The 11,765-nt window shown below is 42.7% G+C and overlaps 1 protein-coding gene across 1 annotated transcript; it reads right to left on the bottom strand.

The window, feature by feature from the left end:
* Positions 1-10,172: 10,172 nt before the first annotated feature.
* Positions 10,173-11,291, bottom strand: PRSS23 (serine protease 23). Its single transcript, XM_009961407.2, has one exon. It carries the CDS (start codon positions 11,289-11,291, stop codon positions 10,173-10,175), a length of 1,119 nt encoding a protein of 372 aa, XP_009959709.1.
* Positions 11,292-11,765: the final 474 nt, after the last annotated feature.

The following is an 11,765-nucleotide window of genomic DNA, read 5'->3' as shown; positions in this document are numbered from 1 at the left end:
GGCTTTCATACGCTCCCTGTGTAGACAGACAGATATTTTTGGAATGCATCTCCTGATGAGATATCAGGGCTATTATTAATTCTGTCTGTCATTTTTATTGAAAGCCAAACAAATTCCATACAGTGTATGAAAAGCAAATGTAAACTTTCAGTGCCAAGTAGCGCAGGAACCCCAAAGATCTAAGCAAGCCATGCTTTGTCTTTTACATGCCTTTTAATATGTCATATTCTGCCTTGGTAAGAACATTTAGCAGGCACATATCATGCACTAAGCATCAAAAATATGAGCAGAACTCAGAAGTTGGAGACTTTGACTTCCACATTTATTAAAAAATACAGTAGCAATTGTACTTGGTCTCATGTGAAGTCTTGTGAGACCTGAAGCCACCATATGTATTAAATTCAGAGGGATCATGTGAAATACTTCCTTAAATCCTGCAGCCTGTTCCCATTTCACCTTCAATCTACAGACCTTTCACAAAAGCAAGCATGCATTGCTGGGCACATGGCTTCCTCTGGCTTGCTCCTTCAGCAACAGGATTTCTGGAAAAATAATACGCTTGAAAGCAACTAACTACAGCAAAGGTGCCAGTGTTTGGTACAAACGTAACAAAAACTCTCCCTGCACATCAGTCCAGAAGCTGCAATTCTCCCTGTATCACAAGGGAAGACATTATTATGGAAATTTGGGGGCAGCTAACAACAGAGATGAGCAAAACAAAAACAAACCCCAAACCCAAATAACCCAAGAAGGAGCTAGGGAAGTACCTTAGTCAAACCAAAGAGTGATCAAACAGGATTTTTTCAGGTCAGATGTGTACATGACTCTGGCAATTTCATCATGATGTTGCTGGAAACCACAAATCCCAGCTCCGTGCCAAGCATCCAGAACTACCTAGGCTGCGCCTGCTGCCCTGCAGCAGGGAAAACAGGGGACCTGGCATCCCCCAGCTCATGCCACATCACCCGTGCACGCTGGAGATCCCTCCAAGGCTGTGGCAGAGGCAAGGTGGTGATGCAGGAAACCATGTCCTTCTCATCAGCGGCAGCTCTGAAGGAGCAGGGAGTTGGGTGACATAGTGTTGACAATATTTGTAAAACTTTGATTCCTGATTTAACTCTTCCATTCAATTATGCAAAATATTTCTTACCCCAAACAGAGGATTTCTACTAAAGCCTTCCATAAACTGACTTCACAGACTGTTTTTGTAATCTTTCCAGATTGCAAAAGTCAAAACTGGGAGACAAAAGAGAGCAACACTATATTTTATGGGGTAAAAGAAAAGATTCTTCTATTTCCAGATGTCTCACAGCTCTTTCAAGCATAGAGGAAGATATTATGACAGCAGATTTTACAATTCTTGGCTTCAGAATCATATCAAAATTGTGTTTTATCTGACATCAAAAGAATGAGCTGTTTTACTGTCATGACGATGCTAAAGATCTTGTGTCTGATCAGACTAGCAACAAAGCAAATAAAGCAGATATGGAGAATTAAAAAAATCACAGTTGTGTCCTTAGGCTTTATCTGTGGTTTATCAGCTTCTAAACAATCAGTTATATGAAGAAAGAGAACAAATACAGTGTTTATGATTCAGATGAGAGCTTAATAAAAATGAATGTACACAACTTTTTCATAAGCTTGAAACCTAGATAATTTTGAATTTTGTCCTATAAGGCCCCTAATTATTTTGATAATATTACACTAACCGATATGCCCCAGAAACTGCAATCTTAATTGAAGTATTTCTTTCTGGTGAACATTTAAATAAAGATTAAAGTGAGCATGATGAAATTGGCCATCTATTTTGCACATTAATTTATTGCAGATTCTTAGCATTGCTCAGTCAATGATTTAATTTATAATAATTGGTTTTGGTGGACCTCATCCAACCGGATTTCAGCAAAGCAATTGAAACAGTGCTGTATAGGGAATTATTAGCAAAAGGGTCTGGCTGAAGCAGAGACAAAAGGTGCTGAAAGGGGTACTGTCAGGGTAGAGGGAGGTTATAAGCACAGATTCTCAAGCATCACTCTTAGCCAGTCTTAACTAAATGTATTCAACAGCAACATTTGAACAAGAAGAAGGAGCACATTAATGAAATTTGCTGATGACATAAAGCTGGGAAGAGCAGCAGAACATCTCACAGGAAGAACTCAGGGAGCCTATTACTGAGAAATACCCTAAATTATTTCATTGTACAAAGCTTAAGATCATGTACTTAAAAGGGGATTGTGTTTCCTGAATGAGATCTGGTGGAAATGAGGAGACAGAAAGTCTGTTTTTATGGTGAAGCCTGGGAATTGTGAATTTCTAATGCGGATGTCTCCACAGTACCTGCAAGTCCAGCCTAGGCAGTTACAGTTCTTAGCACTGGCAACAACGGCAGTGGCCACAGGTACTTAGAAGAAATACAAGTATGTTTTGGTACATGTTTGTAAAGAGTTACTTCATTGGTACTGTGAACTGAACACATCTCACAGCTTCCTTCAGATTATTCTCTCATTTTTCGTTATTCTTCCTGTTAAATAATTACTTCTCGCAGGAGGCAGGTATTGAGTGGTTCATCCATTACAGTGAGAGTGTGGCAATCCCATGCCCACTCAGCTGTAGCCAGAGACGTCTCTGGGCATGGGGAGGAGTCAGCAGCAAAGCTGCTCTCCTTCCACCTGCAGAGCTCGCTCAGCCTAACCTTTTACTTCAGGAAAAGAGACATTTCATAGATATCCACACATCCAATGCGTTCCCAACATGAAGGGTTGCTTTTCCCCCACCCACACGCTCTGGAAAAGTCTTTCCTGCCCTTTCATTGCCCACAATGACCCCTCAGAAGGGCTGGCTGAAGAGAAGTGCTCCCACACGACTGGTGACATTTAAGCCGTGTGGCAGATCCCTTTGCGCACGGATCCCGCTCCCACCCCACACAATAGCAGACTTTGGTGGGTGCGGGATGAAGCCCAGTGTGACATTTTCTTCCACCCCACGCTTCTTTGCTGAGTGAAGCTTTTGTGAGACCGCGGAGGCCAGAAAGCCCCTGTCATTCCACCTGTTTCTGTAGCCTCTGGTCCCACAGTCGGTTGACCCTGTGCTGCAGTGGTGTGCACCCCCTCACATGCTCCTTCCCCTACCAACAATAAAACAAGCCCCTCCTGTGCGCTCCAGAATGAACAAGACTGCAATAAATTCAGATAAAAAATTACTTTTGGACAAGATAATTTTGTTGAATGCTGTTGATAAGCAATAATATCATCTTCCAAGCAGGGACACCATCCGCTTTCCCATGGGGATCAGAATACCACCCCAGGAAAAGTTAACCAAAGCAGGGTCTGATTGGAAATTCATTAGAAAAATAGCCTTTTATATCAATTTACAGAAACAGCTTTGTTGAAATCCTGATTTCAAACAAGTTTTTATCAGAAAAGCTTCTTTCACCCAGATGGAAATTTTTGGTCAGAATCAAAGCAAGTGCCACCTGCCTGCCCCAGAACGATCAGAACAGCCAAGCCATTGGGTAGGCACCCTCTTTGCAGCACAAAAGCACAAATGTACCAGTTGAATAGGTTTTCTGAAGTGGACCTTATCCCCTCAGTTTTAAAGATCTCCATTCTTTTTCATCACAGGAAGTTTTCTTTTTCAAGGATGGGCAGGAAGAAGGATGAAGACAGTGGGAAAATAGCAAAAAGAAACTCTTCCGGCTAGCTCAGTTTTAAACTCATCTAAGCTACCCCATATAAATCTACCCCTTTCAACTTCAATTCAGAAGTGAGACTTTAATGAACTTTTGTAAATGTGAACATTTTTGTCCTTTTCTGACCTGCCCATATCAGTAAATACATGTGGCTTCACAGGTAAGGGGATGCAAAAAAAAATCTAAATCATCTTCTTCATGTATGCAACCTGTGGAAAATCACCAAATCTATGACCATAGAATCACAGAATCATAGAATGGTTTGGGTTGGAAGGGACCTCAAAGATCACCTAGTTCCAACCCCCCTGCCATGGCAGGGACACCTTCCACTAGACCAGGTTGCTCAAAGCCCCATCCAGCCCGGTCTTGAACACTGCCAGGGAAGGGGCAGCCACAACTTCCTTAGGCAACCTCTTCCATTGTCTCGCCACCCTCAGAATGAAGAACTTCGTTGTATCTAGTCTAAACCTGCCCTCTACCTCGACCTACTGGCCACACACCTTTTGATGCAGCCCAGGAAACGGTTGGCTCTTTGGGCTGCAAGCGCATACTGTTGGCTCATATTCATCCACGAGCACCCCCAAGCCCTTCTCCCCAGGGCTGCTCTCAACCCACTCATCACCCAGCCTGAATTTGTGCTTGGGATTGCCCCAGGCCAGGTGCAGGACCTTACACTTGGCCTTGTTAAACTCCATGAGGTTTGCACGGGCTCACCTCTCCAGCCTGTCAAGGTCCCTCTGGATGGCACCCCTTCCCTCTGGTGTGTCGACCTCACCACATGACTTGATGACACCAGCAAACTTGCTGAGGGTGCACTTGATGCTGCTGTCCATGCTGCTGACAAAGGTGTTAAATAGCACCAGTCCCAGTACTGATCCCTGAGGAACACTGCTTGTCACTGGTCTCTACTCAGACATCGAGTCATTGGTCGCAACTCTTTTGAGTGCAACCTTCCAGCCAATTTCTTATCCACCAAGTGGTCCATCCACCAAATCCATGTCTTTCCCATTTGGAAACCAGGATGTCGTGCGGGACAGCATCAAAGGCTTCGCATGGTCCAGATAGATGATGTCAGTTGCTCTTCCCATGTCAATTGATGCTGTAACTCCATCATAAAAGGCCAACAGATTTGTCAGGCAGGATTTTCTTTTGGTGAAGCCATGTTGGTTGCCACCAATCACCTCCACATTTTCCATGTGCCATAGCAGAGCCTTCAGGAGGATCTGCTCCATGACCATGCCAGGCACAGAGGTGAGACTGACCAGCCTGCGGTTGCCTGTGTCTTCCTTTTTCCCTTTTAGAAAATATGGGTGGTGTTTCCCCTTTTCCAGTCAGTGGGCACTTCACCAGACTGCCATGACTTCTCAAACATGATGGAAAGTGGCCTAGCAACTTGGTCTGCTAGCTCTCTCAGGACCCATGGATGGATCTCATTAGGTCACATGGACTTGTACACCTTCAGGTTCTTTAGATAGTCATGAACCTGCTCTTCACTTACAGTAGGTGGATCTTCCTCCCAGTTCCCATCTTCGGCTTCTGTAACTTGGTCAGTGCAGCTAGAGCCCTTGCTGGTGAAGACTGAGACAAAGAAGTCATTGAGAACCTCAGCCTTCTCCATGTCCCTCGTGACCATGATAATGTAGCGCAAAATAGTTACAGGAAAATGTTTAGGATAAGCTGGAAAAAAATATTATATCTTATTACTGTTGTCACTCCAGTAAGAACCAACAACCTTCATACTCCCATCACATGTCAATATTTCATGAACATGCTCTTTGTATTGGAGTTGGCCAGGCTTGCCAGAAAAATACTCTCTCCTCACCAAATCGGCATGAACGGTGAATTCCAGAACTGAAACGAGTGCAAATAAGCAAATGGCAGTTAACATGTATCAGATATTTTCCTTACAGGTGCTATTTAAATGGGGTTATTTTATATCATGATCACTTGCTTAGTGAAGTAATAGAAGTGTTTAACTTCTTGTAGATCTCTGCTGATGCATACTTATCTTCTAAATGGAATTTATGGTAAAAAAAATAAACATTCATAAAACATTTGTAGATGAACATTCATTGTCTCCCCTTGAGCCACAATCACTTAATTACTGTTAGAGATCTTTAGATAAAAAAAAAAAAAACAGTATGAGCCTGCTACATGACTCAATCTACTCCCATTCAGTTCAAAATCAATCCACACCCACAGCACCACTGATAGTTTTATCCTGGGAATAATCAGTGTTGATAATAGCGTTTGGGGCATGCTAAGATGTTTGTCTTCTCTTGTTTAATCATTTACCTGTAAAAGCCCACACTCCCTTTAACAGCAGGCACAAAGCACGTGCAACCTAACAGTCACTTTGTGAGACAGGAAAACACATCTTCTGGGTGGAAAAGATCAGGTTCCTAACTCCAATGTCACGGACACGCTTTTCTTGTGTACCTATAGACAAGTCACAGTCTAAACTTCTCATATGTGCTGCACGCTTCATTTACGCACTGATTTTAAGAGGCTTAATGTACTTCAGCTTGAAACTTTTTCTGCTATACCTAGTGGAAGAGGGAATGGAAATGAACAGTATTATTCATAAAAACACTACAGACGTCCATACGCATACACGTGCATGTATACACAGCAACTGATTCACTAGGAATCTTGCTCTTGCCATACGTATCATACAGCCCTTTTACTCTTCTCTGCCACTCTGCTCTGTCCATGCTTCCTTTTTACCGCAGGAAAGGAAAGACGTTTTTACCCACCCATCACACTTTATCCACTCTTTGAAAGCTTCCCTTCTCAAGGCCTGTGCGTATTGCATTGGCACGCTACCAAAACCCACTAACAAATGGCAGATTAAGTGGAAACACGGAAAAGAATTTCAAGCATGTATTATACTTGCTTGGAGTTCAGCGTGCAACTTTTAAGACGAGGGCTGTCCTCTAAACAGGCAGGCCTGGGAATTCAGTTGCAAAACAATTACAGATGCAAGGAAAATACCTTTCCTCTGAGAAAGAAACTTGACGATATTTTGCAGTCTTCACTACGCTAAGTTCACTCTGTGCTCTGGAAGAGCTCAGCATGGTCTGTGCTTTCTCGAGACCTCAGTTTCCATCTCCAGCACTGTTCTCCAAGGGAGTTGTACCACTTTAACTAGGATTTTTCATATATGTCAGACTCTTAAAGATGCGGGAGCAGAAGACTAATCCTTTCCACTCACCAAAACAGCCCCTCTATACCCATCTGCTGTCTTGCCTTAGGATACAAGAACAACAAGGCACGTGATCCAGTTCTGCAGATTATTGGCAGTCATGATCAGCCGGACAATAAAATATCTAGTGTCATGCCTGTATATGGTTTAGATGCTCGTGTTTCCTTGATGAACTATGTTAGCTGCACGGCTACCTTTTTCAGGGTTTAAAGGCCTAGTTTTAGAAGACCCCTATGTACAGCATCAAAGCAGAATGCAGTTTCCAGACCTGCCTAGCAATGGCCCAACCCCACTCTGAATGAATACGCTGGCAAAATTACCATCAACTCAGGTGGGCCCAAGTAAAACAATGTTGAGCCTCAGCACAACAATTCTGACCACATTATCTGAGATTTCCTTTTCTTTCCAAAAACAATATCTTGAATGTTTGCATAGGGTGTACAGTAGAAAGAGACTCTCCCACCCCGATTACACTAAACTTGCTGCATACTTTTTTTTTTTTTTTTTTAAAAAAAAAACCTTGCTTACACTACTCAGGCTCATTTTCCTTCTGCACAACTCAACTCTGCCAGTCATCTAGAGAGAATAAAAGATCTCAGTCTACAATCCAATGAAGCAGTTGAGAACACAGGACCAGTGGATGTTAAATATGTCTCATAAGCCAGGACTGGTGTTCTCAGGGCCACAGGACATAGCATGCACATCCAGAAATCAGGAAAGGTGTACAAGTAGCAATTCCTAAAATCAAACAGTGGAACACGGTCCCGTGGTCCTCAGAAAACTGTGGGTCTCACTGTTGGCTTCAGAGGAACTTTTTTCTTACTGCACCAACTACAAGAAAAGATAGACCTGATGTAAAACCTTATACTGACTGGTTCAAATGCCTCCATAGTTTATCAACCCTAAAGTTAATTTAAAAAATGTGATTCTCTAGTCTAATAGGTTATTTTCAGCTTTAACTAACCTGAGCTCATGACTGGCTTTGGAACTGCAACAATTATATGAAAGCTAAGATTGATTATTACTGTCCAAAGACATAGAGTAATTAAGCCTACTGAAAAAAAACCTGAATTATTTCTATAACAAGTGGGACAAAAAAAAAAGGAAGGAAAGCAAACAGCATCGAGGATATTAATACATCTGTTCTGTATCTGAATGTCCTTCCAAATAAGTAACAGAAACAAGATTGAAAGTGCAACCCAAGTATAGTAGAAACACAAGAATGTCTGCATTGAAATTCCATAACTTTTCTTTATTCACTGTGATACATTCAAACAAAAGTGCTCCAGATAACAGCCATAAAGTAAAGGAAATTAAAATAAAAACACAGAAAAAGACCATCAGATACATATGGTGATTATTCATATTTCAAAGCATTAGTAACTGCTTGTATCTGAGTGCACCAAAAGCCCACATGAGGGTCCATGTTTTTGTACGCTGCACCTATAAAAATCATAGGCAGCTCTAGCAAAAAATGTTTTTCAGAACTAGAGCCAAAGCCATCACAAAGATAAAGCACCATCAGGCATATGTTTACAAATGCCATAGTAATTAGTAGAGTGTAAGAAAGGCTTAGCTGAATTAACATTTTCCTTGTATAGCATAGGGAAGCTCTGCTTAGATTCATTCCTTCCCAGCTCTGCCATTTCACACCAGGGACTTGCACTTGCTCCACAACACCAAGCACCACAGGCAACTTGGTAAGCTTCAGGAGACATGAGAGATGGATGGAAGAGAAACTGGAACTGAAGCCAGTGTCTATCCTCTATTTAAAAAAATATTGGCATGGCAGCATGTACTTAACCATGTTACGGCAATACAGTGGCGCAATCCACCTCGGAAACATTGTTTGTACAAACCACACTGACTTCCCAACACTGTTTGCTGAGCTACAAGTATTTGGCTCTGCTGATTTTATCTATAAAAGACAGTTTCTGTTTTAAACTCCAATTCTGCTATAGTAAAAATGTAAGTCACTTATTTGCAAGAGCGAGCAGAGCATCACCCCATAGCAAACCCAGATTGCATCCTATAACGTGGCTCTATTCCAGCTGCAGAATTACTGAACTGTGCATTTGCCAAGAACTATCTGTAACTCAGCAATTTGATGGGAAGGAGGATTCCTGTCCCAAACAACAGAAGAAACGGAAGTCACGATGCCGTACAAATTACACTGTCAAAGGGATATGACAAAGAGACACTTACAAATCTAGGGTCCATCCACCTGGTGTATTTTTAGGTATAACAGCGTGGATCTTCAACAAAAAAAGGGAAAACTCAGTAGAACCCTTGTCCTACTCTTCCCTTTACCTGCTCCGCAGGCAGCCATTCAGATGGCCAGCAAGACCAAAGACAGGCTTCCCCTCTGAAAATCTGAGTTGCTGACATGAGATTTTCCTTAACAGATCTAAGTAGGTCATAACAGAAAACAAGCCTCTGTCCCCATACACTTTCTATAACAGTATATTCATAAGGAACCTGCTAGGTGTAAGACTATGTCCCAGCTGCTCTAAAGATTTAAGCCCACGTCTGATTTGTGTTTCCCAAAGCAGGATGCAATAGCACTGCTCACGTGGCCAAGATCATCTTCACAGTCAGGTCCTTGCAACATCAAGGTCTGTTTGCTCAAAAGGCATTTTTATTAACTATGTTACTAATAAAGTCTCAAATCACTCAGGCCGAAAGAAGGTTAGAATGTTATACAGTTATTTACCCTTCACGCTATTTGTGCGACATTCATCTCCCACAGCGCATGCCTTGCCCTTTTCACACTCCCTTTCTCATGCAGGAACACAAAGCTGTAATGTTTGGGTTGCAAACACCGTTAAATGCCCCTCTTCAGCCCCCAACAGCATAGAAATATTTTCTTTTAAAAGTTCAGATCAAAGCATTTCTACTAATCCTAGGATTTATTAAAACAAACATTGTAGGCATGAGATAGTCAACAGCGTCCCTTTTATAAGATTCTTTGGAGACGGTTCTGATTTTGTACTGTTTACTGATCCGCCCCTAATTAATCTTCAGTTACTCAGCTGCAAATTCTGCAAGTCCACCTGCTCCTTCCCCACCCAGCAGACGTTCCTTTCTCCCCAGTTTCGAGCTGTAACGACAACACCACACAGCCCCTGTCCCAAGAACAAGGTGGCTTGCTTGACAAGTTATATATCACATCCCAGTGTTACAAGATCGTATCACACACGTTTGCAGCAGAAGTCTAGCCTTTCCTCAGATGAGTAATTAAAATCAGTCATTAAGTGCTTTCAAGGAGTTTCATTGTCTTTATCCTTCCCTGCAGTCAAGGTAGTTGCCTTTGATCCAGTAACAGATCTGTGCATATTTGAGGGGTGTGATGCGAACAGCTACATTGAAATCCTGTGGGGTGCCATTCATGTCCACCCACTGATGGCCTGAAAATATTCCAATAATTTTACGCTCCCATTTGTGATTCTGCCTCTTCCACATCCTCACGTACACCCCAGATCCACTTGCACCTGGCTGGGCATCGCACTGCTGGTACAACAGGTCATACGTTTCATCTTTGACATCACAGAAACGGTAAACCAGGTTTCCCGGACGATCATTGTCATAGCCAGAGAAGTGAATCCTCCCTCCAGGCAAGTGTCTTGCTGGTGGGCTCACACCTATCTTCATAAACTTTCTTTTATGAGGCTTTTTCAGCTCCAGCAGGGCATAGTCATAATCCATGCCAATGTCATTGGCATTGCCTTTGATCCATCCTTTCGGGACATGTGTCCGTTTCACTCGGATCCACTGGAATTTCATTTTCTCAGGCATTGCCGAGTTGGTGATATTGGCCCCTTTGCTGCCATCTTTCAGTTTGGGCTTCAGGAACCCCACCCGCAGTTTCTGAGCTCCTTTGACATAACTCTTGCCATCATGGATACAATGAGCTGCAGTAAGAACATGCTTTTCAGCCACCAGCGTCCCTGTGCAACCTGTAGACAGCTTCACCGATGTAGAGAATGGATAATTCAACAAGAAGTCTTTCCCAAAAATGCTAAACCTGCTGTCATAGCCATAAATCTGCCTCTTAGTTCGAGATTTGCCTTGAGACCCATCACCGCTGTTGCTCAGAATATATATGCCCACTTCAGTTTCGGTGAGGCTACCATTAGCGTACAAGGTTTCATAGGACAGGTAGTTCTTCACTTCTTCGTAAGTTGGCAGCGGAGAACTTTTGTGACATGCTGGGCCACAGGGAGATACCACTTCCAGTCTAGCTTCAGCATCGAACTGTGGTTTGTCCAAGTTAAGGGTTGACTGTGGCAGGATAACTGGAACTCTGTAAGATGGCCAAGTTGGCTTCCAGTGGGAACTGGAGGGCACCACATCTTTAGCAGCACACAAAAGGAGGATTAAAGTGGACAAGCCTGCCATTCTGAATGCTGGTCTGTGGAAAGCAAAAGGAAGTCCAGTTACTCACCCAAACACGTTGCAAGATTAATCTACCTTGCTAAGTAATGGCTTGCTAACCAAGTATACTATAATAAGGGTCAAGCGATTTGAATGAAGCCAATTATCATTAAGTACTTCAGATTTCTCAGTGTTAAACTAGTGCCTTAACCTGTATCTTGAAATTAACACTGAAACACAGAGCATTTAACCCTTAGGTGTGCTTAGTCACCAACTCCCAGTTGACATCAGTGGGAAGTTATGGTATTTGTTTTCACATGCTGTAAGGAAAATTCAGACTCTGTGTAAATTCCTGCATTTGGAAACCACAGCTCCTGCAAAGAGTAGATGTGTCTTACTTCAGCCAGAGTACAGCATTCTCTGAAAGCTCCAACCTACTCTCTGACTCCCCTGAGAGAGGTCCTTAAATCACCTCACACCGTTTGCTGTCTTATCCAG

This window comes from Leptosomus discolor, chromosome 1 (assembly GCF_034619465.1).
Source record: "Leptosomus discolor isolate bLepDis1 chromosome 1, bLepDis1.hap2, whole genome shotgun sequence".
Classification (NCBI taxonomy): domain Eukaryota; kingdom Metazoa; phylum Chordata; class Aves; order Leptosomiformes; family Leptosomidae; genus Leptosomus; species Leptosomus discolor.
This window is presented reverse-complemented; position numbering and strand designations above follow the sequence as displayed.

Excerpts from the sequence above, each read along its gene's own strand:
- PRSS23 (XM_009961407.2), bottom strand. The coding sequence starts at position 11,291 with ATGGCAGGCTTGTCCACTTTAATCCTCCTTTTGTGTGCTGCTAAAGAT.